Consider the following 27,982-nt stretch of genomic DNA (forward strand, 5'->3'; position numbering starts at 1 on the left):
TTCCAACCACTGCGATTTCACAAACTTCTCAATGGAGGAAGAAAAACACAAAATACACTACTTGATCACTTGTGGTTGAGCTTTTATCGCTGAACCTGTCTTTATCTTTGTGTAGCTCTCTGACTGAAACATTATTCATATAAAATTTCATTACAGTATAAAGTATACTTATATATATATAACACAGTAACCTTCTAAAAGCAATATCTTTTAAAAACATTCCATCAATTGAACATTACCTCCCTGTCTAAGAAAAATGATGACAATCGCAAGCTAAACTATGAAATACCAAATTAAATACAGAATAATCACAACCCCAAACCAAACAAAACCCCAATCAATTAAAAAAAAAAACAATCAGAGTTGGAAAATCCTTTATGCAGAAACGTGAAAAAGAACAAATCAGAGATGCACTTACACCACAATTCATGATCATTATCCAAAATTTGCAAAGCAAACATACAATCAAACAGATACCTCTCTATTTTTCATCTCTCTCTCCCTGTTATTTGTATTGTGATAAGGTTTATGATAAACAATGATTTTACCAAAATTTAATACTAAAAAACATCACAGTAGAAGTTTAACATGAGAGAAAGAGTCAATCTCTACCTTTGATGTGTTGATCCTACCATCCCCTTGCATGCTTGATCTCTACATAAAAATAGAGTTTGGTTGGTGAGAAAATGCAGAGAAAACGAACAAAATTTAATGTAATTCATAATTTACCAGTATTAATAGAACCAATAACTTAATAACAGTTTTACATCATTAATTAGTAGAAAACAATACATAAATACAACCCAACAAAATAAACATACTGCATTCATTGCTGAAGCAGGGAGCCAACCTCCATGCTGCTGTTGTGCAAAATCCAGCAGAGGAATCACTGCAGACTGTTTGTAGTTGGATGGATAATGGGATAGTATCTCTTTCACCTAAAACTGAAAAAAATGACACCTTTTAGAACTCAAAAAACATAAAAATAATCTTGCAAGTGGCAAATAATGGATATAATCAATGCTCGTGGTTTGATAGCTCAATTCAAGAACTTATATAACATCATCATCATATGAATCAGTAGGATCACTTTCTAAAATGCAATAAATAACTTGGGGAAATTTAAACCTTATAGGACAATCCAATTCTAGTAACTCAACTTAGCAACGTGGTTGGAACGTTCAGCACCCCTTACACTCTAGTTATGTATAAATTCAAAACTGAGCATGTTTGAATTAAGGGTGCTAAGAAAATCCTAAACCTTTTATACACATCTTTGCTTAAATATCGGGGCTTGTAATGTTTGACATAAATAGTTCAGCCTAAAGCACACATTGACAACCAAATTACACAATCTTTCTCCTTTTTTCATCTTTTCACAACTACACGTCTTTCGCCAAAGTTACTGCATTGCATTGCCATTGAATAATATGCTACAAACTAATTAGGCAAATGGGTCGCTGAAATTCACTACAAAAATGCTCCGCAGAATTATTAATTCCAACAAAATTGATAGAACCGAGTGGAAGTTTGTAAGACCCATTTGCAGGAAGGAAATGGGTGCTCTGTAGAAATTGAAAAGATGGAAAATTGATAGTTCATGATTTTGGTAGTCCAGATTAGATTAGCTTTAGACTCTACCAGTTTATTGCATGCCTGCCTTTGTATCCATAATTCATGTCCTAATTTATCTGTTTAGGTTTTAGTTCTTGCCTTTGGGAAAACCCAAAATCTCTACCTCAAACGCCCATCTGCAACCACACTCCTTACACCCCCTGTCTCTTTCCCCAACCCCTGCTTCACCAAATGACACCCAGAACTCTATCCCCACAGCCAAGGAGCAACCAAATTCAACTCCAATATAATAAAACTTAACAAAATACCCACTTTCACTCACTCCAATCCTCTAAGAACCCATAATATTTTTCAATCAGAAAAAGTAAAAATTAAGCATTGACTTAAATCCTGATAAAATGAGTAAGTAATCAGCAACACTTGGTTCAAAATTTTACAAATTCACCAACAATACACTTCAACACATCCACAAACAGCTCAGAAATAGTGAAATTTGATTCGATTCAATTCAATTCAACTCGATTCGATTCAATTCAATTAGTTCAATTCAACAATTATAATCATTAATATTATATTGGAACTAAATTGATTGATAGGACACCTTTAAAATCATAAATCTGATAAGCAATCTCACAATTAACGCAGATTATGTTCATATCAAAATCCATACAGAGATACAAATTTGGAAACAGAGTGTAAATTCCATCAAACACGAAGATAGAGAGAGAGAGATAGAGAGTACCTGCTGTTGCTTGGCAACCTGATCTCTTAGCTTCTTGATTGCCTCCATTGCAGCTCAGCTGTAGGTAGTCTCGATTTTTCAAAGTTGTGCTTCAAGCCTTAATCTAGACTCTAGAGGCTGAGTGAGTTTATCAAAAATAATAATTTAATAAGAAATTAACATTGAAAATAAATCAAGAACCCAAAAAAAAAAATGCAAATTTCATACCTCTAAGTTTCTGGGTTTTACTGTGGAATCCAATTGAGAACCACTAAAAAAAGGGAAAACTGACCATAACACGTTAGACAATGCAAGCAAAAAAGGGATTTCAGTGGAATTGAAAAGGCAGAAATTAACAACCAAACCCATTTAATCATACAACCAAAACCCAATACCCATTTAATCATACACCAACGAAAAATCTAAACACAGAGTCACAAATTAACGAACTGAAAACCCACAAAAAGAACCAAAAAAAAAAAGAAGAAAGGAAACTGACCTTAAAACAAAGAACAAAACACAAAACAGAGAGATGCATCCCCAACAGTAGAGAATCGAATTAAAAATTGAACTTAGCTCAAAAACACTTACCCTTCAACGTTTGGAGCCTCAGAAAAATTTATGAAGTTCACGCAAATATTTTTAGGTCTCAATGCACCTATCCTGCAAACCAACGAAAATGAAAATGCATTAACACAAATGCCAAAACCGATTTCTAAGATTTTAGTATTCTCTTTACCCTTGCAACCGAAAAAAAAAATCGCAGAAAAATGAGCAAGAAGCTTAAGCAAAAAAACTCATATTTTCAACCACCAATACCCATTTAACTTGAGATTTCAGTGTTCTCTTTACCCTTGCAACTCAAAACAAAAAATCCCAGGAAAATGAGCAAGAAGCATAAGCAGGAAAAAAAAACATATTTTCAACCACCAAAACCTAATACCCATTTAATCATACGCGAACGAAAATCTAAACACAGAGTCATAGATCAACGAACTGAAAACCCACCAAAAAAAAACCAAAAAAAAAAAAAAAACTGACCTTAAAACAAAGAACAATACACAGAACAGAGAGATGCATCCCCAAAATGAGAGAAAATAACAGAAAACGAAATAAATAAAGGAACCCCCAAAACCTGACCCAACAGTGCAACAAATCCGGAAATAATTCACAGTAAAAAGGCTGAAATGATGACAGTCTATACTAACAGTAAAGAATGCAATAACAAAAGGAACTTAGCTTTCGAAATCCAGCCACTCATCCGACACGCAAAAAGGAACAGACGATCCAGAGTGATTCATGGACTGAGGGGCCTTACTCAGCTCTGTTCACCACCCCAACCCCTCCCTCTCTGTTTCTCTCCCTATTATCCGAACAACCAATCTCTCTTTTTCTCTTTCTCTCGCGCGCTACTCGCTTAACTTCGGAGTTCCAACGGAACCGAAGCCAGTGAGCTCCCAAAAGCCCTCATGCTAGCTAGGGATGAGAATATACATATAAGGATCAATCCCCTGAGCGATGTGGGATCTTACAGCCTAGCCTTCACGTGATCGTTCACCTCCCGCACCACACGCTTACCTTGGATCCAAGGCAGGTGCCAGCCTGTCGTACAGACTACATTAGGTGGTTCTGACTCGTAGGTGACTTGCGATACTTCGCACAACCTTCACGTGATCGTAGCACTTGAGCGTATCTATTTACACCTAACCTGTCGTACATACCACATTAGTTGGTTCTGACTCGTGTGCGTGAATTGGTTATGAACTATAGGTTCAGCCGTACAGGTCACATTAGGTGACTCCGACTGACATTTCATATTATATTGATTCACATCACCTGGCTTACATATTTATTACTGAAATACTTGACATGGCACTCACTTTGGTTTTCATTACTCTCAAGCCTGATTTCTATATACTTATGTATTATTATTTTCTGGAAAATTATACGGGTTTTACGGTGAGGGATTATTATTTTTGAAAAGAGAAATGGTTTCAAAAAGCTTTGTTTTTGCCCACTCACGTTTTTTGTTTTTCGTCCTTCTAGGTTTTAGCTGCTGAAGTTCGTATCGACTAGGATTCTTGGCGAATCTCAGTATAGGTGGCTACCTCTGAGGGTATGATCATTACCCACACTACTGTACTTTACTTATACTTTGACGTCGCGTGTGAAATGAATCCATTCCCGCTCACATCGCACTCTTGTCTTTAGCTACTTTTAGGTTTAAATTTATTCACATTTTTCACATCACTACATTTTATGGCTTCATCACCTTCCAGGTGTCGGCCAACACAGCTCGATTCAGAGTCCTAGTGGACATACCGGGTCGGGGTGTGTCACCAACACTATAAAATTTAATTTACCTATTGTTTAATTTTTATAAAATAATGTATCTACCATACAAAATAATGTACCTACAATATAATTTGCCTAATGATTAATTTTTATTAATATGGGTAAATTAATATATATATATATATATTGGAATTGCTTAAGGGGAGGGATCCCCATTTTTTCAAAAAAATGGGGACACGCTCCCCACCGTTGGATTTGAATTAAATGAAATCCTGTGGTTGAGATTCTATGGCCTGTGTTTTAATCTCAACCACACAATTTCATTAAAGTCAATCTAACGGTGGGGAGCGTGTCCCCATTTTTTTTGAAAAAATGGGGATCCCTTCCCTTAAGCTCCCGGTATATATATTTGTGTTAATAGTATTTATGATACAAGAAAGGTATATTTTCATATGGGTTTAATTGGTGATCATAATTAGGGTGAGTAATTATATTCATTGACAAGATTAGAGCTGTGACATAAGTTGTAAATATGTTGGAATAATTGGCTACATATTTGTCTACATGGTAGTCTATTCGAAATTTGGGTGTTATTTGAATATTTAATATTAGATAGGATTTTGTTTGGAAAATAAAAGTTTCAAAGGCCTATCTCTAAAAAACCCTAGAAATTATTATATTACTTTAGTCTAAAGTAGGAGGGAAATTGGCACTATTCATGTGAATAGTGTTTTGGACCACATTTCAGTTTATTTACAATATTGCCACTCGAAGCTTTTACCCATCTTTCTCTTTATTTACAAAAAAACCCCTCAGGCTTCAAGCCCGATTTGTGGGCTGCATCTCACGTTTGACTCGGGGAGAAAGAGGGGATGGGGACATAAGGGCTGACAAATTGGAGAGAGGAGACAGCTGGCTGTGGCTGTGGCTGTGGCTGTGGCTGTGGCTGTGGCTGTGGCTGTGGCTGTGGCTGTGGCGAGAGGAGAGGAGGGGCACAGAGGGACTGACAGATTGGAGAGAGATGGGAGCTACGGGTGATCTTGATGCCGCGTGTTGATAATCGTGGAAAGGTAGGGGTGCGATGGTCGCTTTAGTCTGTAGGGTTTCGAACGGATTGGGTGGGTTAGGGAGACTTTCATTTCCTTTCTTTCTGTGAGCTGCAGAGGGACTCGGTGAGACCATGCCGTCAGGAGAGAGAGCAGGAGGGAGAGAGGGATTTGGTGAGGGGAAGGCATGCGGCTTGCAGAGAGGAGGATGAGAGAGGGGGAGGGAGGAAGGAAGAGTGAGAGAGATAGGGATTTGGTGAGGGGAAGGCATACCGCTTACAGGTAGACAGAGTCACATGGGTGTACGATTCAAGGGAGAGAGATAGGAGATTGAGTGGTGGCATCACTCTCACTACCTGCACTCCTGAGGCCGGCTACCAGAGAGAAGGACACATGAGAGGAGAGAAAGAAAGAAAGAGAGAGCGCGCAGAGGCAGGAAGGCCTGAGATTGAGGACAAAGGCCATGGTTGCACAGAATGACTGAGATTTGAAGCCCATGACAGCCTCAGCTGATTGAAAAGGTGAGGAGTCGTTTTCAAATCTTTTGTGCTTTAGGATTAGGTTTACAAACTCTATTCATATCATGCAGCTTCAGATTCGAAATTGTGATTTTGGTCAGCAAACCTAGCTCCAGTCATCTACAAATCAAACCTCACGAAGAAAAGCACTCCGATTCCGATTCATATCATGCTTCTGATGGATCTGGTTGTGGTCTCTGTGTATTTGCGCATCCATATAACTCTGATTTGTCCAACATGCTCATGGATTTTTTTGTATGATTTTGCAGGGAAAATTACTATATTGCCTATTTTCCTTTCAAATCCAACGGGTCGAGGCAGGCTAGAGCTAGTATAGATTACAAATATTAGTTTTGCATAGCACTGTAATTTTGATTGGTGAGATCGGCCTAATTTAAAAAAAAAAAATAGAACAGCCATCTTTCAATTCAATAGTAAAGGCCCTCATTCAAATATGAGTTTTGCATAGCACTATAAACATTATATGTAGTTACAGAATTGCTATTTTGATTGGTAGCTCTATTGATTTTTGTTAAGTTGATTTGAATTTATACCGAATTTACTTAATTTTTAGTACAATTATTTGCTTTCTGGTTTTTAATTTAAAGACTAGGAGTTTGAATGGTGTAGTGGAGGTTGAAGTTGTTTCCCACATTTTTGTTATGAATTCTCAATGTTTGATGAATTCGGGAAATCAATTTTGTTATCTCTTATGCAGTTATGATCGTATGAGTTGGAATTTAGATTTTCACACACATGTAAACTGAAAAAATAAAATAGAGTTCGTAATTCAAAGTTAACCGACCCCACATGATGGGAAAAGGCTTAAGAAGAAGAAGAAGAAGTTAGCTCTAAACTATAGAAGCATGGAAGTTTATGTGGACCTTAGATTGTTTTGAAAAATAATTGATTGATTCAAGAAAGCAAAGACCTTGGAACCTTAACTGTCTCATTGTAATCCTTCACCAAGTTCTGGTAATTTATGTTCTATTTTTTCTGTCATCTGAAACTGAATTGCATTTGGGTGTTTGTCTTTGATGCTATTTTTTGGATGTAGGTAACTAGATTCTTATTCTCTGGGAATTGTATTCGTTTGTTCAATCTCAATATTTTACCAATATTCTCACGATGTCCTTTGTTTTTAATCTATAATTTATTTTGTCCAATTCATGAAATTTCCTTCTTTATTTTGACGATTTAAATAAATAGGAGCAATTTAATTATCTGGTTTGGAGGGTTTTGATCTAATTGCAGTATTTATCTGTTATCTGTAGGTTTGTGAAGGTCTGTGAATAACAGTTGATGAAAAAGTTGCAGTTTCGGAAATGACTGTCAGCAATCAAGATGTGAAAAAGAAGGTTCCTTTTTCTTATTTTTGTTTCCAAGTTATTCTTTTCTATTTTATGGATAAAAAAAGAGGATCTTTCGGCAAACAGAATGGTCTTTTTTTTTATCAGATTTTGTTACTTAATTGGATTTTGTGTTTACCCTTTCGTTTCAGTCTTTTATTCATAAAATCTTCACCACAAAGGAGAAAGAAGGAAGCAGCTCTTCGGATTGCTCAGGTGAGTCTCTAATGGCTGACTGCAACTGAATATCCTTCTTCCTTTCTTCTTTATTTGAAACAGTGATAACTCAGTTAACTATGAGTAGATGTATAGCGGCCTGCTTCAGTGCTCACTTGGTAAAGTTTTTTGGTCACATAAAGCTGCTGGAGTTGGGAACTTTTTGGATCTTAAATCATTGGTTGCCTAACATTCTCTATATCGAAAGGCATCATTTTTGTTACCACATTTTATATATTTTAGACAATGAATTTGAGTGTTGTGGACTATGTGTCAGTGAACAGGGAGTTACTAATTTTTTCATATGAGATTTGGTTAAATGTCTAATACACATAGTTGCTGAGGTTTGTTTACATTGGTGGTAAATTCTTGCTTTCTTTTCAATTTTGTTTTATTGTAATTCGTCTTGGTTTTATGGATCTTGCATTGCTTAAGTGAAATGGTTATATTTCAATGTTTGTGAGATGTCGAATTGTGTGTTTGTGGCTTAGTGAGAGTTAGATTTAGATTGTGTAGAAAATGTGGGCTTCGGAGTGTAACCCAATTAGCAATTTGGAGTGATTGAGGAGAAGTATTCTGAGCTGCAGTAGGACTCTGTGAGACCATGCCGTCAGGAGAGAGAGCGAGTGAGCAGAGAGAGAAGAGGGAGGGAGCGAGAGAGATAGGGATTTGGTGAGAGGAAGAGAAAGGAGGACTGTGACTTTTGACTCGGGGAGAGATGACTGTGCCTGTTGCTTCGGTCAGAGCATAGTTGGGGGAGGAGGACAGAGGGACTGACAGATTGGAGAGAGATGGGAGCTAGGGGTTTCGACTCAGTGAGATTGTGAGGGAGAGGGGGATGGTAGAGACATATGAGAGGGAGCTGGGCGTGCGAATTGCAGAGAGAGAAAGAGAACTCAGAAGATATTTGTTTTGTTAAGAGCTGACAAGAAAAGGGGAGAAACAACGACAAAGTGACAGAATCTGAGAATCTGAATAAAAAATGATTAGTGGGGTTTTAGCTTCTGGCACTTTCTTCCCGGGTTTCTAAACCCATTTTTCTCAGCACCCATTCAAGCTTTGGAAGTGTTTGCACAAATTGGAGCTCAAAAGCGTCAGATTTTATGGAACAAATGGTCTCAGAGAAGCAGATTACACTGCGCAGTAGCAGCGCAGGACCCGGTGGGCCTGGGTTTGGTATTGTTCATACCTCTGTTTCTTCAATTTTTTTAATTTCTTTTATATGCAATTTCTGTGCTTGCTGTTGAAATGAATATGGTGGTGGAAACTGTTGTTTTATATGAATTGGGTATGTTGCTTCGCCCGCAGCCGCTTGAAGATGACGTGGTCCTGAAAGTCGGTCACTTCCGCAACAGTTCCGAACAAAGGATTCGGTTCCTAAGCTCCGACGATTGTGTCTGTGGCAAAGAGAATTCAGGAAGAGTGGAAGATCCAAAAAGGATTTGCCAGGCGAGTTCTTTTGTTTTTTATTTTGAATTTCCTTTTAAATAACTGTTTTGAATTAATGGTAGTGAAGTTTTCCCATACTTAGCCTATTCATTTTTATCAAATATTTTGCATTATCAAATATTTTGCACCGACTATTTCATGATGCTGACTGATGTAATTAATTTGGTTTTGTACTGAAAGTTGGAGTTGAGAATTTATGGAATATAGTTGTTGGATTGGTGTTTGTACTATAGAAACTTAGGTGTGCTTACCTCCTTTTCATGGACATCCACATTTACAATATTTGTTAGAGCTTATGAGACGCCCTTCAAGTCGGACCACTGGTGAATGCCTCAACTTTTGTGCTTAAATGGATTCATCAACTCAATTTTATCGTTAATTTTTGTTTTGAGTCCATTTTCCCTGCTGCTATTCTGTTAGTATTTTAAGCTCAGTCGTTTAGGCATGACACATTTTCAGTGGGAAGTCATAAGCATAATTCTTTTTTTATTAAATTAGACTCAAGATTTTTATGTGCATTATTCTTCCGTTTTACGAATTTAATTGGCTGCCTTAATGATGTTGTTGATGAATCTTCACTAAAGTCCATTTCTCTTTTAATCAAATGCAAACTGTGCAAGTATATATGTTGTATGCACACATGCATATAAACTAATATAATATATATACATGATTTCATGTGTTAAAGATTGTACTTGTTCTTAAATAAAGGTTCTGCTGACAAATGTGTTTAACAATATGATCTTACAACTCATCTTTAAACTTTGTATAACTGAAATATTATTCATCAATTGTAACTTCCCCTGTTGCTATATGCTAATGACAGGCTATGAAGATTGTTCTTATTCTGTTCGTAGATGCAAGGCTAGAAATTAAGTTTGTATGGGGTTAAATCAATTGATGCTATAGTATTTGTTGAAATTGTAAGATTTGGCGGTTTGGTAAATTGATTATAGTAATGTTGTTTGTGGTTTGGGTTCTCCTTTTGTTTTAGATAGATGGTGCTTGATTGTGGTTTAAGTTTTTTTATTATTATATTCCCTGCACATTGCAAAATTCTGGTACTATTTGAGGATTTTGGTGTTGAAAGTCTAGGGTTTAGTGGAATGAAAAGAAGGGATGTCTGCGTTTCGGAAATGTGTTTTTAAGGAACCTTTAACTCCTAACTGCCATTTGGCATTCAATATATACTCTATTGCTTGCTTGCTGGGACCCTTTTGAGCATTTTATTACGTTTCTTCTTGCTCTCTGACTGAAAATTTTAAATGCTATAGGTGAATGCAAACGCTGCAAAATGGACGAAAGCCAGCATTTCGACTAGCTGCTGCAATACACAGGTGTGTTGAAAACTTTCCCAAATCCTCTGTGCTTACACAATTATACATGTGTGTATGTACAGCTTTATGCATGCATCTGTGGAAATACATACGTTAGAGCCTGGTTTTTGTTTTAGATTTATATGCTGGTTGTTAGGTTCTAGCTATGTGAAGTTTATGTCTTTAATTTTAATTTTTTATGAAATTAGCTCATGTTTGCTTACCCGGCGGTGGTTATTCTGATTTAGTGGTTAAAAATGGAAATTTCACTCGCAGTAAGGGATTAATTGAGGTTCATGCATACATCCGTGGTGTAAATTTGAGAGATGGAATAATATATGTGTGTAAAGTCCCTTCTTTTGGTTTTTTATTGCACTGTTTAGGTGGTGAATTGCACGGAAAGTGGGGGAAGAGAGGGGTACAATTTATTTAATTTGAGCAAATCAAAGGCATTTAAGCTTAGTTGGTTAGTGATGATTAAAGTCAATAAGGCGCCATCTGTCTTTAACTAAAATCTGAATTCATTGAATGATGAATGAGGTTGTAGTGTGAGAGAAATTGAGAAAGTAAAGAAAAGATGGAAGATGAAGCTACAAATACATGACAAACAATAATGATAGATCAATTCATCTATGTTGGTTTATTAAACTTGGTCAAGCAAGCCTTTTGTTTTAATTGGGATATAGTTTGGTACTTTCATACTAATTTCCATAGTTTATAATAGTTAACCAACCAAAGGTGCTTTCTTTTCATTATTTTCCAATATATTTTAGCCAGTTGACAATCTTAAAAGATTTACTTAGACACACAACAAATCTGTGTATTATACACATACCTGAGATATAATGATAGATATCTTTTTATAGTTGTCTCATATTATATAAAAAAAATTTAAGTGCATGAATTTGAAACTTTTTATAATTTCTAGAAAGAGAGACAATGCAATTGTGTTTTATTGTTAGAGAAAAAGATGTGTCAGCTTGGGTTTGACTGATTAATGGGATTTCACTCGATTAGACCAAATTGATTTGATGTTTTTCTATTTGAAGTTGAGGAGTCAGATTGGTGGGAAGCAATTCAGAGGCTCGTCATCTTCTAACTGGGTCGTTGTCTTCTTTCTTCACTTATGGGTTTTTCGGGTCGAAGGAGTCATCTGCTTCTTCTGGGATTTTTGGGTCCATATTTGCGCCTTCTTCCAGCATCGTTTATTGGTAAGTTGTAAAACCTTTGTAGACCTCATGTTCATTTCAGATTTTTGTATCAATCTTGGTATTATAATGGAATTGCAAATCAAGTATATCTTAGATTCTTACTTGCATACTCACTTTTCCACAACTATTATATTGTCTCTTGACTGGATGAATTTTCATAATTTCCTGGATCTACGGTTACAATGCTTTTTATAATTTCCTAGATCTATCCTTTTTGTCTGTGCATGATTATGTTGATTTTTTTTTAAGGTTAAATGTGTCTTATTCATGTAGTTAAGGTTGATGCATTCAAATCCCGCAGCAACGTGCGGACATTTTTTCTAGTATTAGCTAATGCAGATTGGATGAAACTCTGGAAGTTGACTATATATTAGTATTCGTTCAAATTCTGGATATCAAAATATAATTGTCTCCAGTAATACTAAATTTCGTTATCGTTATGGTGTATAGATCAAGTGGATTAATTAGCTACGTGGGGTGCTTCAGATGTGTAAGGCATGTGGATAACTTTTCAGTGGTCGAATAGTGTTCTTCAAAATGTTTTGATTAATTTTCTTGATTTTCTTGAAGTTCAGTTGCTAGCTAGTATTTTTTTTTTTTAAGGGATGATAGTGTTCTCATTCCCTTAATCTTATTAAAATAAAAACAGAAATACAAACAAGGGTGTGGTTGCAAATTTCTGCCTTCTTCTTGGATGAAAATGCACCTGCAAAACAATTAACACCTTAGGTTAAGGTCAAGAGCGTCACGCGCTCATGATGAATGGGGGACCTTTGGTCGAAGAACTTCCGATGCTAAAGTTAGAATTTGAGGAAGAAAGTATTTGGAGAAATTTAGAGAATTTCATAAGAGAATTAGATTTAGGTTGTTTGAGAAAATGAGGGGCTATATATAGGGGTGTGGCCGGCCCTATTAGGAAATTTGGGACCGGACACATATGGTTGATGTGTGGGATTGATTGCAATATATTATGTGAAATAATATCTTGCAATTAATTTGGTAATTAATCAATTAATCCCAATTTGAAAAGAATAATTGGGAGTTACCTTGTGGGTGATGATTTGATGAGGAGTGATGAGAGTTTTAAAAGAATAACCATTTTGATCAACTTTGACTTCGAATGAGTTGTTATTGTCTGTTACATGTGTGGGAATCTTGATGTGCCTTAAGGGTAATTTTGTCTTTTTAACTCAAAAGTCCATGTGTCGCCTCCATAATTTTCTTGATTATTTTTGGTTCCACAAAGGGCAATACAAAGCCAAACCTTCTTGAGGAAAAAAAAGGTAAAACCAAAAATCAACCCCACATACAAAGAAAACATATAATGAAAATCATTTGAAACGATGGTTGGTAGAAGCAGAAAGATCATGAATATAAGCAGAAATTTCACATGAAAGAACGTTCACCATCAGTTATATGCATCATGATTTACACGAAAGTTAGCTAAGGCATCAGCCACACATGCAATTGCTAGCTAGTACAGTAGTAGCTATATTACTCAACTTTTATTTTATGTTTTTATTAATTATTAGGTGTACCAACAGTTATATGAATTTGGAACATTTGTCAACATTAAGACAGAGTATTTGGAGCTAATGAAGAATTTGGTGCAAAACCGAGTGCAGTGTTGTTCTAGGATTTATACAGTTAATAAGATTTTGTTGTTGTTTGTTGTAAGAAAAAGAGTATTATTAAATCAAGTGCTTGTTTAATAGCAAAAATATTAGAGAGCACTGAAAAACCAAAAAGAGTATATGCACTTCTCACTGTCATAATCTTGTCGAGTTCATGTGCGATATTAATTTATAAGTACAACATTGGTTGTAACTAATTTCATCATAATGGAAAACCTAACCTATTCAGTTCGTCTCTTCAGATCTGACTTTTCTTATAAATAATAAATAAAAAGGAAAATTAATGAAAAGAGCTTGAAAATTTTGAGTTTTAACGATAAGGACAAAATAAAGGGCAAAGTGAATAGTACTAGGATTAATTTTTTAATGTAAAAATATGGTTTTTCGTTAAAGTGAACAGTATCAGGGGCTTTTCGCTAAAAAGAAAAGAAGAAGAAAGGTACGATCTCATGTAATTGGTACAGGGTGGGCATGCATGGACTTGTAATACAAGTCAAGAAAAATATTAAAGGGGATCCTATCTTCTATAAGTAGCATGGTAATCGATATACGTTCCACTTTCCCTGTTTCATAGGGTTTCCATCCCAAAAACTTAAAACTTCTATGTTTCACACAATACTCTCTCCAAAATGCCGCCGGTAAGCCTTTTCATATATATATTCTAATACTCTTGCATCTTGTTGCAGTTGTACACCTTTTTTCTTTTAATCCAACTGAAACTAATTAATAAGGCGAGAAGGTTTTCTTAAATTAGCTGACATTAATTAAATGTATAAATTGATCATATTGTTTAAACATCTTTTGTACAAATTGATGGTGCAGCAGATGAAGATCGTTGTGAAGGTGCCAATGCACTGTGACAAATGCAGAAGAAAGGCCATGAAGATTGCAGCTCGTGCACAGGGTATGTGCCTTTTGATATTATCATGATTCAAATTTTCTTTCAACGATTTCATTGTTAATTATAGTTGGCATGGTTATTAAAGAGTATCATAATTAATGAAAGCAGGTGTTAGTAAAGTGTCGATAGACAAAGATCTTGTGGAGGTGATCGGGGATGATGTAGACCCGTTCTGCTTGATGAAGTCATTGAGGAAAAGGTTCGGCTGTTGCTGCGCCCTAGTCAAAGTTGAAGAAGTAAAGCCGCCAAAGCCACCTCCAGCTGTGGAAAAGCCACCTCCAGCTGCGGAAAAGCCACCTCCAGCAAGCTGTGTTCAAAACTGTTGCACTTGCACTCCCCATTGTCGTTCAATGTACTGTGTTCAATACTGTTGCACTCCTCAGTTTCGTCCAATGTACTGTGAACTGGTTCATGAATATCCAGAACCACCAACTTGCTCCATAATGTAATTGCGTGTGACATGAATTAGTTGAACTTGATTATGATCATTTTCATTTTCTCTTTTCCCTTGTAGATGCATGGATATAAAGTTCAGAAGAAATATTTTTATATCAATTGCTTCCCTCTTTGAAATTTTGTTTGTGTTTCTGCTTGTGCCTTTTTCATGTGTTTCCTAACCCATATGGAATTGCTCAGGTACTAGGAAATACTTCTGATCATAACAAGTTTGTCAGAAACACTTTTTCATGTGCCCTTTTCAGAAGCACTTTTATCACAAACATAACAAGTTTGTAATCCGAAGAGACCATCATTTATATGAGTTGCCTTTATTTAATGTATACGCAAGATTCTTTTTAACTCCGCCGTGTAAGTTTATCTTACATTGCCGGTCCCAAGCCCGGATAAAGGAGGAGGGGGAGGGCGTCAGGTAGTCGACAGCCGGCACTCCATAATCACGTCGAATCCTTATGAAAATGAATCCAGAACGAAATCGCGCTAAAGCTAGGGCGTCACCCGTAAGTGGCGCGCTGTGTGGCCCGAGCACAGTGATAAGTGAGCAAGGGTCGCTGTATCTCCATCGGCACCCGGATGCAGTGTTAAATGAGCAAGGGGGCTATAGAAACTTCTTTTCGAACGACTCCACTCAAAGTTGTTTGGGAGCATATGCTCCTATCAACTTTACACGGGACACACAAAAGAAGTACTTTGATCCTATTAGACGGGGAAGGGTGAAGAAGCTAGGACAGAAGGGTAGAGTTCAAGAGAGCAAAATGCGTTTAGGAACGTGGAATATAGGAACCTTGACGGGAAAATCTATGGAAGTAGTAGAAGTTATGGTGAGGAGAAGGATAAATATTATGTGCCTACAAGAAACTAAGTGGGTTGGGCGTAAGGCAAAGGATCTAGAAAACTCAGGGTTTAAACTATGGTATTCGGGCACAAATAGAACGAGAAACGGTGTTGGCATCATCGTGGACAAGACCTTGACACAAGATGTTGTAGATGTCAAGAGGGTAGGAGATAGAATCATGGCAATCAAGATTGTAATAGGACAAGAACTTATCAATGTGATTAGTGCGTACGCACCTCAAGTAGGGTTGGATACGAGTTCGAAGGAGAAATTTTGGGAAGACCTTGGAGACTTGGTGCAAGGAATTGCTCAGACGGAGAAGTTATTTATAGGAGGAGATTTAAATGGACACGTGGGCAGGGAGACAGGCAACTATGGAGGTTTTCATGGTGGCCATGGTTTTGGGGAGAGAAACGAGGATGGGGAAGCTATCTTGGATTTTGCAATGGCATATGATCTCTTCTTAGCCAACACCTTCTTTAAGAAGCGGGAAGAACATGTGATCACCTACAAGAGTGGGTCGTCAAAAACACAAATAGATTTTCTTCTAATGAGGAAAAGGGATCGTATAACTTGTAAGGATTGCAAAGTTATACCAGGAGAGAGCGTGGCTAATCAACATCGCTTGTTGGTGATGGATGTACATATCAAAAGAGTGAGAAAAAAGAACAAGACTTGGAAGTGCCCAAGGACTAGATGGTGGAATCTAAAAGAAGAAAAACAAGCCATTTTCAAAGAGAAAATAACCACCCAGTGTGTGTGGGATAGAGAGGGGGAAGCTAACCAAATGTGGGATTCCATGGCTAGTTGTATCCGAAAAGTAGCAAAAGAGGTATTAGGAGAGTCCAAGGGCTTTGCCCCACACCAAAAGGAATCTTGGTGGTGGAATGAGGAGGTACAAACAAAGGTGAAGGCTAAGAAGGAATGTTGTAAAGCCTTATACAAGGATAGGACCGATGAAAATGGTGAAAGGTATAGAAAAGCGAAGCAAGAGGCGAAGAAAGCTGTGAGAGAAGCTAAGTTAGCGGCTTATGACGATATGTATAAACGACTAGATACCAAAGAAGGAGAGTTGGATATCTATAAACTAGCTAGAGCAAGGGAAAAGAAGACAAGGGACCTAAACCAAGTGAGGTGCATCAAGGATGAGGATGGAAATGTTCTTGCTACAGAGAACGCGGTTAAAGACAGATGGAAAGGTTATTTTCATAATCTTTTCAATGAAGGACATGAAAGGAGTGCTTCTTTAGGGGAGTTGAGTAACTCAGAAGAGTGTAGAAACTACTCTTTTTATCGCAGAATCCGGAAGGAAGAAGTGGTTGTAGCTTTGAAGAAGATGAAGCATAGAAAAGCAGTAGGCCCAGACGATATACCAATCGAAGTGTGGAAAGTTTTGGGAGAGACGGGTATAACATGGCTCACTGACCTTTTCAATAGGATTTTGAAAACGAAGAAGATGCCAAATGAGTGGCGAACGAGCACTTTGGTGCCTATCTACAAGAATAAGGGCGATGTACAAAATTGCATGAACTATAGGGGTATTAAGCTAATGAGTCATACAATGAAGCTCTGGGAGAGAGTCATTGAGCATAGATTGAGGCAAGAGACACGGGTTTCGGACAACCAATTCGGGTTCATGCCAGGGCGCTCAACCATGGAGGCAATCTATCTTTTACGAAGATTGATGGAAAGATATAGAGATGGGAAAAAGGATTTACACATGGTCTTTATAGATTTGGAAAAAGCGTATGATAGGGTCCCAAGAGACATTCTTTGGAGGATTTTAGAGAAGAAATGAGTACGAGTAGCATATATCCAAGCTATACATGATATGTATGAAGGAGCAAAGACTGCCGTAAGAACTCATGAAGGACAAACCGAAAGCTTTCCCATAACTGTAGGATTACATCAAGGCTCATCCTTAAGTCCTTACCTTTTTGCGTTGGTAATGGATGAGTTAACAGGACATATTCAAGATGATATTCCTTGGTGTATGCTTTTCGCAGACGATATAGTGTTGATAGATGAAACTCAAGAAGGGGTAAATGCAAAGCTTAACCTTTGGAGAGAAGTGTTGGAATCTAAAGGTCTTCGCCTAAGCCGATCAAAGACAGAATATATGGAGTGCAAGTTCAGTGCAAATGGAGGCCAAAACGAGTTAGGGGTGAGGATCGGAGATCAAGAAATACCAAAGAGCGACCGTTTTCGTTACCTAGGATCTATCTTGCAAAAGAACGGAGAATTAGATGGAGATCTCAACCATAGAATACAAGCTGGATGGATGAAGTGGAAGAGTGCATCCGGCGTGTTGTGTGACCGCCGTATGCCACTGAAGCTCAAGGGAAAATTTTATAGGACGGCAATAAGGCCGGCGATGCTGTATGGCACAGAATGTTGGGCGGTGAAGCATCAACACGTACACAAAATGGGTGTAGCGGAGATGAGGATGCTTCGTTGGATGTGTGGGCACACGAGAAAGGATAAGATTAGGAATGAGGATATCCGGGGTAAAGTAGGAGTAGCCGAAATTGAAGGAAAGATGAGAGAAAATCGGTTACGGTGGTTTGGACATGTGCAAAGAAGGCCTACTGACGCTCCGATTAGAAGATACGACTATGGGACAGAGGTTCAGGACCGAAGGGGTAGAGGAAGACCCAGGAAAACTTTGAGAGAGACCCTAAGAAAAGACTTAGAGTACTTGGATCTAACGGAGGACATGACACAGGACAGAACACAATGGCGTTCTAAGATTCATATAGCCGATCCCACTCAGTGACTTGGATTTTCCAAGTCTCCAACCGAGAAGTTGTCCTCGCTCGGGAAATTAAGGGAACACTACCTCAACCTACATGCTCCACTCACAAAGCTCCAACATACAAGCTTCAACAAAAGAAAATTCAAAGAACTTAGCGAAAAAGGCTTTGGTGATTTAACACAATACGTTGAAATGAAGGAAAGCTTATTTATTGATATCCCCGATAAATTACAAATATGTACATATACTTGAGTCAAAATAAACAAATAAGAGGGAGCCTTCACAAAGGTTGCTTAGGAGAAGTCTCGGCAGTCGGTAGAGCCCCAGAAAGAGAAGGCACCGGAGGGGGATCATTCGGAGCCTCAGTACTGGACAGAACCCTAGAAGGAGGAGGCATCAGAGGTTGATCATTTGGAGCTTCATTACGCGGTACAGCCCCAGAAGACGAAGGCAATAAATGCCTTTGGAACAAACCCACAAATCTCTGATGATCAAGTAAAACCTGACCATCAGATTCCTTCATCTGGTCAAGCTTCCTCTTCATGTTTGTAGCATAGTCATGTGCGAGCCGGTGCAACTGTTTATTCTCATGCTTGAGCCCTCTAATCTCCTGTTTGAGACTCATCACTTCAGCCGCCAATGATTCAACTTGGCGGGTTCGAGCAAATAGGCGTTGGGCCATATTAGACACAGAACCTGCACACTGAACACTAAGAGCCAGAGAATCCTTAACAGCCAACTCATCAGACCGTTTGGAAAGTAGTCTGTTATCTTTGGGAGTGAGAAGGTTCCTGGCCACTACCGCAGCGGTCATATCATTCTTCATCACAGAATCCCCAACGGTAAGAGGACCAGTAGGGGAGACGAAGGATGGGCGCCATATGTTGTCTGGAGAAGACGGGGCTGCCTCTTCAACAAGGTTCAAGTCAAAACGACGGTCGGAGGGGCCAGACATTTTCAAAGGTGTAGAAAAGAGAAGAGGTCGGACAAATCAAGATCTTAGAAGTGCAAGAATGGAGCTTCTACTGGTGGATATTCAAGTGTGCTTTGGAACTTAATGTCAGCCTCTATAAAAATCTGCACTCGACGAAGCTTCAGAAATCGAAGAGGCGTTTGCTTTCTCAAAAGCTGGGCTGCTCAGAGACCACGAGGGTCGATCTCAGAAATCGAAGAGGCGTTTGCTTTCTCAAAAGCTGGGCTGCTCAAAGACCACGAAGGCCGATCTCAGAAATCGAAGAGGTTTGCTTTCTCAAAAGCTGGGCTGCTCAGAGACCACGAGGGCCGATCTCAGAAATCGAAGAGGTTTGCTTTCTCAAAAGCTGGGCTGCTCAGAGACCACGAGGGCCGATCTCAGAAATCGAAGAGGTTTGCTTTCTCAAAAGCTGGGCTGCTCAGAGACCACGAGGGTCAATCTCAGAAATCGAAGAGGCACCTACTTTTCCAGCCTTGTCAGCACCTGTCACACGCACACTCAGTTTTGCGGAAATTATGGGCATTCTGTCGAAGATTTCTGGCGAAGTAGAAAGCACATGAATCGTACTGTTCAATCACCCACTTCCCACACGCAACAGTAGCTCATGGGTACCACATATAACTTTGCCAAAGTTCTCTGACAAAGTTGAGACTACTTTTCCAGCCTTGTCAGCACCTGTCACACGCACACTCAGCTTTGCGGAAATTATGGGCATTCTATCGAAGATTTCTGGCGAAGTAGAAAGCACAGGAATCGTACTGTTCAATCACCCACTTCCCACACGCAACAGTAGCTCATGGGTACCACATATAACTTTGCCAAAGTTCTCTGACAAAGTCGAGACACGTGAAGCTTTCAACTCTCACTACATCGCTCTGACCAAGAAGGGTAAAAGAATAGCAAAGAAACAACACTAACAAAGTTTAGACACATAAATTTTGACGGCCTAGCTACCATATTATTACCCACAAGGGTAAAGGAACAGTACCACTGTTGGATAATTGGAAAGTCCCGGTGTGTCAACCTCTGTGCTTCATGGCAAGGTAGACTAGCAAACATGCCCAACCTTTACTCACATTCGAGAAAACACTCCCAACAAGATTGCTTGCCCCAAAATCGAAGAGGCATCGCCCTCCGAATCTCGAGAGCCAGACTCCCAACATGATTACTTTCTCAAAAATCGAAGAGAGGGTAAAGGAACAGTACCACTGCTGGATAATTTGAAAGTCCCTGTGTGTCATCCTCTGTGCTTCGTGGCAAGGTAGACTAGCAAACATGCCCAACCTTTACTCACATTCGAGAAAACACCCCCAACAAGATTGCTTGCTCCAAAATCGCAGAGGCACCGCCCTCCGAATCTCGAGAGCCAGACTCCTAACATGATTACTTTCTCAAAAATCGAAGAGAGGGTAAAGGAACAGTACCACTGCTGGATAATTGGAAAGTCCCTGTGTGTCAACCTCTATGCTTCGTGGCAAGGTAGACTAGCAAACATGCCCAACCTTTACTCATATTCGAGAAAACACTCCCAACTCCCAACATGATTACTTTCTCAAAAATCGAAGACACCGTTCTCCGAATCTCGAGAGCCAGACCCCCAGCATGATTGCTTTCTCAAAAATCGAAGAGGCATCGTTCTCCGAATCTCGAGAGCCAGATCCCCGACAGGATTGCTTGTTCGAAAACCGAAGAGGCACCACTTTCCCAACTTCAAGAGCCGGATCTCCTTGGATAAAGCTTGTCTGTAATCTTCACACGCAACATCAGCTTTCCAGATACCACAGACCACTTTTTCAAAGTGCTCTGACAGAGTTAAAACTTGTGAAGCTGGCAGCTCCCACTACCGTGCTATGACCAAGCAGGGTAAAGGAATAGCATTATTACTTGATGTTAGGGAGACTTCTATATATGTCGACCTCCATCCCCAACGGACAGGCAGACCTGCAAAAATGCTCAACCCTTCCTCTTATCTGAGAGGGCACTCCCAACGAAGCCTTTCGAAATATTCAGCTTTCTTTCCCCCCGATAATACCTCTGTAAACAAGCTATACTAGAGCAAGAATATCTCATATCATCAGGGTTAAAAGCAAGAGTATCCCATATCATGCTTTTTCCCTGTCTTTTCCTTTGGCCTTGTTCTTACCTGCAAGACCAGGAGAAAGAGAACAATCAGTCAGCACTTGGAATCAAGCTTCCAGCCAGGAACTGACTGCCTGGAACCCCTTACCCTGGCATTGCTCTCGAGTACTCATCTTCAACATCTTATGCTCCCAAGGAAGATACCGCATCTGCCTGAGGAACAAATAGGGCAAGTGAGAAGGATACAAGGAAGCATTTGGAGACAAGCGTAACAGCACACGTGCCGATACATCCACTACTCTGTCAAAAGCAAAAGTATCCCATATCAGCATGGTCGAACGTACTCTAGATTTGATGGACTTGTTTTGACCCTCAAATTCTTCAGTCGGCCTTATACTTTGGAGGAAACCAGAAAACCCTCCAGCCCAGTTCAAGAATAAGCCTGTGGAAAGTTACTTCTTCAAAAGCAAAAGTATCCCATATCATCTCTTCTCATTTTTCTTCTCTTTATCCTTCATGCTGCCTGCAAGATAGGGAGAATGTGAACAATCAGCCGGAGCTCTGATTGCTTACCTTGTCTGTTACCTCTTTCAGCAGATCCCCTAGCTCGGCGACTTGGGGGACTCCTACTACATGGTTTGTATCGCGCTTGACCAAGCCTGAAACTACAAGTAAGCTTCAAGTGACATTGATACATTACCTTGTGCATCTCCACCAGTTACAGATACCACCCCTGGATGGAAGAAGAGTACTTCCAGAGAAGATTCCACATCTACCTATGAGACAGATAAGGAAAGTCAAGCCGATACCACACTCCGGGACTTAGAAGTTTCGTGGTTACGAGATCATTCTCCCACAATATTTCCTAAAGTCATTTGTACTAAATCATTCACTTGTACTCCCTAAAGGAGAGCTTGAACCTATGTACTTGTGTAAACCCTTCACAATTAATGAGAACTCCTCTATTCCGTGGACGTAGCCAATCTGGGTGAATCACGTACATCTTGTGTTTGCTTTCCTATCTCTATCCATTTATATACTTATCCACACTAATGACCGGAGCAATCTAGCGAAGATCACAAAAAGTGACCGTTTTCGCTACCTAGGATCTATCTTGCAAGAGAACGGAGAATTAGCTGGAGATCTCAACCATAGAATACAAGTTGGATGGATGAAGTGTAAGAGTGTATCCGGCGTGTTGTGTGATCGTCGTAGGCCACTGAAGCTCAAGGAAAAATTTTATAGGACGGCAATAAGGCCAACGATGTTGTATGGCACAGAATGTTGGGCGGTGAAGCATCAACACGTACACAAAATGGGTGTAGCGGAGATGAGGATGCTTCGTGGGATGTATGGGCACACGAGAAAGGATAAGATTGGGAATGAGGATATCCAAGGTAAAGTAGGAGTAGCCAAAATTGAAGGAAATATGAGAGAAAATCGGTTCCGGTGGTTTGGATATGTGCAAAGAAGGCCTACTGACGCTCCGGTTCGAAAATGTGACTACGGGACAGAAGTTCAGGGCCGAAGGGGTAGAGGAAGACCTAGGAAAACTTTGGAAGAGACCCTAAGAAAAGACTTGATTACTTGGATCTAACGGAGGACATGACACAAAACCGAGCGCAATGGCGTTCTAGGATTCATATAGCCGACCCCACTTAGTGGGAAAAGGCTTTGTTGTTGTTGTTGTTGTTGTTGCAAGATTCTTTTTAAATTAAGAAATTGATCATTGGAGATGATGCACCCATATTATTGTTTTGTTTCATCATCAAACTAGGAAAAGAAAGAGGATATGGAAGATCACAGAATTGAACTGACTAGGTAGAATACTAAAGAAGAAGGCTCGAAAGTTATGACCCCAACTCAATAACAAAATAGGGTGTAATTTCACCACAAGAGTAGAAATGTGGTGATGACACAACTTTATTATATCCAAGGGATGATTTCGTTTTGCTTTTGATTTTGGGACTGAAGGTTTCATTGCGAAAAAACCATTGGAGGCAACTTAATTTTTATGTACATTACACATACGAACACTTTTTACTTGCCACATCAAATAGTGAATCATTGTAGTCTAAAACTGTCTAGGTGATCCAGTGGTTGGAGACGAATTCTAGACACGTATTCTACACGGCATGTTCTGGGTTCGATTCCTGGAGCTGGATGAATCACAAGATGGTGGCCAGGGGAGACTAAAATGCCTATGTAAGTCTTCTCAGCCCCTAAAAGAGTAGAATGTTGTGACAAAGCTACCGGCTGGTCATCTTAAAAAAAAATGAAATAAAACTGTCGTTTATCTAACATTTTTCTATTATAAAATAATAAACTTTTTTTTTAACCGGGTAAAAACTTAAACTTAATTTCAAATTCGACTTTCAATTTGCGTGACATTGTTCTCCCTCTACGTACTTTGAAAGGAATTCATCGAAAGATGGCCAAATTAATCTACACCATGTACTAGTTCAATTATGGCCATGTACTACTCTTGTGGCAATAGTTCAATCATGGCCATGTGCTACTCTTGTGGCCCCCTCAGGCAATAGTTCAATCATGCCCCCACCTCCCGGGCAATTGAGGGTACAGGCGTACAACTAGCACAATGGTGTCCCACCTCCCTCCCTTATATGCATCTTGGTTTCCCACCCTCCATTTTTTATGTAATTATTTTAAATTGTTGATTAAATACTTTCTTTTTTTTGTCAAATACTTTGTTTTCAAAGATTAAATGATTTCTAAACATATATTTGGCACCTTTATTCTTCTTTAAATGCACTACAAATTCATATCATCTTTGAAATTTTTTCCTAAAGTACTACAGATTTGTATCATTTGAACTTGTATCTTATTCCATCAAATTCATCAAAGTACTAATGATATAATTTGTGTATTCTTCTACTTCTATTTTTCCATTTTATCATTATTTTATTATTCATACAATTATATTTTTTTAGGTGTAAATAGACACTTATTTACAAGATATAAATAAATTTACATAAATCGCCTGGGCCCTGCCTAGCCGCCTAGTCACTAGGCCCCTGCCCGTCGCCCGACTAGCGCCTAGCGATTTTTAGAACCTTGTTCTTATCAAAATGATTTTGAAATTAAAAATCCATCAATTTGATCCCTAAAAATGGACCGCAAATCAATTCAATCATTTTGTTACATTTTCATTAAATTCTCTGTTAATATGCTTATGTGGCAAACGAGTGAGTCACATGGATACAATCATATGATGCCACGTGGATTAATCATAAAACCAAATTTTGTACCTTCTAAGGTGGGGATCCTACTTTTAACTCTAAAGCTAATATGCGCAAGTCAAAATAGAATTGTCTGTAACTATTGAGCCCAAAGCTAAACATGACTTTGCATTTGACTCCAAAGTACTGAACAGCTCATATAAGCACTAAGTCTCGAATATCCCTAATCATGAGATGTATAATATTTGTCACAATAAATTAAGCGAGACCTATTTAAGATTAATATTTTGTTAGTGAATGCAAAGCCTGTTATAAATCTTAATTAAGTGATCTCTTTTTTTTTTCAGTAGATTAATATAAAATATCGTTTGTAATACTTTGTGTAATAATCAATAAAAAAAAATGGCGTAATTTAAAGGCTTGCACATATATATGATGGACTTGGATTGTCTGCCTTCCCCCATCCCATCCCCTCTTATTTTTATGGTTACGGTTAAACCACGTCAACATTTTATATTGATTTTTTTATAGAATTAATAAGACAAAAAACAATGGAAATATAAAATGTTGACGTGACTTAACCGTAACCACATAAATAGGAGATGATGAGGATGGTATGGGATGGAGAGGGCAGACAATCCAAGTCCCTTTTTATTGACCTCTAAAGTGCTCAAGTACAAGAATTAAAAATACCCGACAAAAATTCATTCATTCGTAGAATATAGAGCTTCCGTACGGAAAACAATCTAGCCTTTTGTACAACGGTGCGGCAAAAGAAAGTTACGAAGGTGCACTTGAGCTCTGAAAAACCCAGAACCAAGGCTTGAAGATTGCTGCAGTCGCTAAAGGTATGCAAAATATATGCACCGATCTTTAAACTTTAAGGCCATCCTAATCCACCATCTAAAGGGATCTTTTAGTCCATAAAATATCTAAAGGCCATCTCCAGCAAGCAGGTTATAAGTAGGTGCACTTGAGCTCTAAAAAAACATGTGTTGTTCTTGTTTCAGCACCTAATCCTTCAAGCACTAATGTATGGATTAATGTATAACATCTGAAATCCTATTTGATTTTTATTGACTGAATCATCCACCTAATTCATATCACACATCCATAGGTACTTGAGAACGCTTATTCCTACCACTATTGCGTTGTCACTTTCGTATGTTTTTTTACTGATAAGAAAAGGAAAGAGCATCACGAAAAACACTAACAATTTTAACTCTAAAACGTCACCTTATTCCTATAACCCACCTCAATCAACAACAAAAGAAGAAAAATAATTGATCTCTTCAAAGATGCTTTCATGAATGCTAAAAGATGTCCTACCCATCCAAACGAAAGCAGGATGTTATTTTCAGTCCCATGTGATGTTATTTTCAGTCCCATGTAATGTTATTTTCAGTCTCATGTGATATCGGCACAGTGGAAGGCGAAAAGAATAAATATATGTTAGAAAGACAGCTACATCACAACCCAAAGATTAATTAAAGAAAAAAATATCCAAAATGTATGTCAGATATTTTGAAATTATAAATACAAATCCAAAAACAAAAAAATCAAAAAAGAAAAAGTCTTGAACAATTGGCTATATGGGATAAATTTAACATGTTACTCACTATAATTCGGACAAAGATTGTTTGCCCTCCCAGTTCCGATGCCCTCCTGTTTTGTGTGGTCACGGTTAAGCCACGTCAACATATTATATTGTTTTTTTTAAAAGATAATAAGACAAAAATAAATATTAATATAAAATGTTGTTGTGGATTAACCGTGACCACACAAACAAGAGGGCACGAGAAGGCACCGGAAGTGGGAGGACAGACAATCCTTGTCCCTATAATTCTCATCCTCTTGTGAATATCATCAGCAAACTCATATTTTTCACTCTTACGTAAAGTACCATAAACCTCCTTTAGCACGCCCTCAAGGTCCTCTATCTTTATGGGTCTCTTAGAATCAGAGTCCTCTAGCACAGCAAAGACCTAGGAAAGAAATTATAATTTGAACACTATCAAGTTAAGCACGTTTACAATCATACAGGTCAGATTTCTTTTTTAAAATAATCATTTCAAAATGTCTTTCTTCAAGGAGAGACAATTACAAAGAGAGAAAGAATAATACCTGGTTTTTATTAAGACGGTAGCAAAATTCGTTATAGAGTCGTCCTCCAAGCTTTTCATCTTTTATATCAACAAACACTAAAACTGGGCAGCTTGGTACATCAACAGAAGGTTTACCATCCAAATCATGTTTGAGCAATTCATCAGGTATATACATCTCCTTCAAGAGAGGGACCTACAATTTGATCCGCAGTATTCGTATTGCATGTAAAACTAATTTTGGGGAACCAAATCTTGGCAAATATAAGAATCACCCTATTTAGTTCACTTCTTCATAAGGGGTAATCTTATATAAAAGAACTTGAAACAAATTCAAGGTACAGCAGCATCAAATACTCAGCATTAGTCTACTCCACGAAATTCAATATTATATGTATATACAAAACCCATCAACGAAAAAGAGGGGTTTAGAAGAATACTCAATCTCACGAATCTGCTCCTCAGCTTCACAGACGCGTAGATGCCTTCAAAATAGAGACCCAAATCCTAGACTCAGACAGAGAGAGAGAGAGAGAGAAAGAGAAATTTTTAGAAATTTTTAGACAACAACTCTCACAGAAAGACAACAATGTTTTGGGACGACGACCCTCACAAAAAGAGAACATCATTTGACGGCGAGAGAGCACAAAGCAAAACGAAAACAAAAGTTAAAACAAAGGAAGATGCAGTCAAACGAAGCGGGAAGCAACAGAGCAAATTTCCGAGAGAACACGAACCCATCACTGATATTAAAATTATTTTTGGGTAAATTGGGTATGAGTGAGGGTACTGACCTTCTCCGGGCATCTCGTGTTCGAAATTGGAAGAGTTTAAGATGCGATTTTGGTGGAAAATGGGCAGCGCTGCAGAGAGAACAAAGCAAGTCCATGTTTCTATGGTATCAAAATTGCAGAAATCAAACAATGTAGATGAGGATTTTGAAGATTCTGAATCTAAGAGAAGAGAAATTTACCTTTGGGGAAGAGTGGTGGCCTCTGCTGCTGAAACTGAAAAGATTTTGGCAAATAAGTCGAGAAGGAAGACAGTGGGAGTCGGCAACTCAGAATTTCAGCCAAACATAAAGAGAATATGAAGAAAGAAATAGTTTTGTAAGATGCTGAGAAGAAAAACAGGGAACAATAGGGTTTTACCTGAGGACTCGAGCTGGGCTCTGAGACGTAGACCTCCCTCTCCTTTCTTCTCCCTGACATTCCACACCCTCCCCCCTTCTCTGTCTGTAACTAATCCAGCCCAAACAAAATGTAATGTTTACATGTATATCGCTATTTGTAACGTTTAAATAAATACACAATCAAATGTTTAAATAAATGGTTGCAAATGATCCGACTGT

General features: G+C 38.4%; 2 protein-coding genes across 14 annotated transcripts in view; one reads left to right on the plus strand and one right to left on the minus strand.

The window, feature by feature from the left end:
• LOC103455519 (uncharacterized) overlaps positions 1-14,732 on the plus strand; it is a 42,576-nt gene extending 27,844 nt beyond the window's left edge. For 2 of the 7 annotated variants that reach the window (XM_070818094.1, XM_070818093.1), the window contains 8 exons: positions 7,430-7,513; positions 7,657-7,720; positions 8,766-8,896; positions 9,029-9,169; positions 10,444-10,506; positions 11,535-11,696; positions 14,153-14,234; positions 14,340-14,732. In XM_070818094.1, the coding sequence (XP_070674195.1) occupies positions 7,481-7,513; positions 7,657-7,720; positions 8,766-8,896; positions 9,029-9,169; positions 10,444-10,506; positions 11,535-11,696; positions 14,153-14,234; positions 14,340-14,680 (1,017 nt within the window). In that variant the 5' untranslated portion in view covers positions 7,430-7,480 and the 3' untranslated portion in view covers positions 14,681-14,732. Of the gene's footprint in view, positions 1-5,952; positions 6,159-6,226; positions 6,343-6,424; positions 6,487-7,011; positions 7,131-7,429; positions 7,514-7,656; positions 7,721-8,765; positions 8,897-9,028; positions 9,170-10,443; positions 10,507-11,534; positions 11,697-14,152; positions 14,235-14,339 lie in introns of those variants that run through there. The other 5 variants (XM_070818097.1, XM_070818098.1, XM_070818096.1 and 2 more) reach the window with 5 other exon arrangements.
• LOC103427074 (uncharacterized) lies at positions 514-27,967 on the minus strand. 7 transcript variants are annotated; one of them, XR_011578688.1, is made up of 6 exons: positions 27,783-27,935; positions 27,605-27,638; positions 27,426-27,494; positions 27,072-27,116; positions 26,654-26,827; positions 25,995-26,514 (listed from the first exon to the last, which is right to left on the minus strand). XR_011578688.1 is itself a non-coding variant. In XM_070818105.1 (5 exons), exons 1-5 carry the CDS (start codon positions 27,840-27,842, stop codon positions 629-631), a joined length of 342 nt encoding a protein of 113 aa, XP_070674206.1. In that variant the 5' UTR covers positions 27,843-27,967; the 3' UTR covers positions 514-628. The 7 variants fall into 7 exon arrangements, 3 of the variants coding, with proteins under 3 accessions (XP_070674206.1, XP_070674207.1, XP_070674208.1); XR_011578687.1 differs by having other exon boundaries at positions 27,426-27,524; XR_011578689.1 differs by having other exon boundaries at positions 27,072-27,138; positions 27,783-27,916.
• Positions 27,968-27,982: the final 15 nt, after the last annotated feature.

The sequence above is a fragment of the Malus domestica genome, chromosome 03 (assembly GCF_042453785.1).
Source record: "Malus domestica chromosome 03, GDT2T_hap1".
Lineage (NCBI taxonomy): Eukaryota > Viridiplantae > Streptophyta > Magnoliopsida > Rosales > Rosaceae > Malus > Malus domestica.

Bases quoted from the DNA above. Each gene is read 5' to 3' on its own strand.
- LOC103427074 (XM_070818105.1), bottom strand. From the start codon at position 27,842: ATGTCAGGGAGAAGAAAGGAGAGGGAGGTCTACGTCTCAGAGCCCAGC. The intron at 27,639-27,782 runs GTAAAACCCTAT...AAATCTTTTCAG, and splicing joins AGCCCAGCTCGAGTCCTCAG to TTTCAGCAGCAGAGGCCACC. The intron at 27,525-27,604 runs GTAAATTTCTCT...TTGATACCATAG, and splicing joins GCCACCACTCTTCCCCAAAG to AAACATGGACTTGCTTTGTT.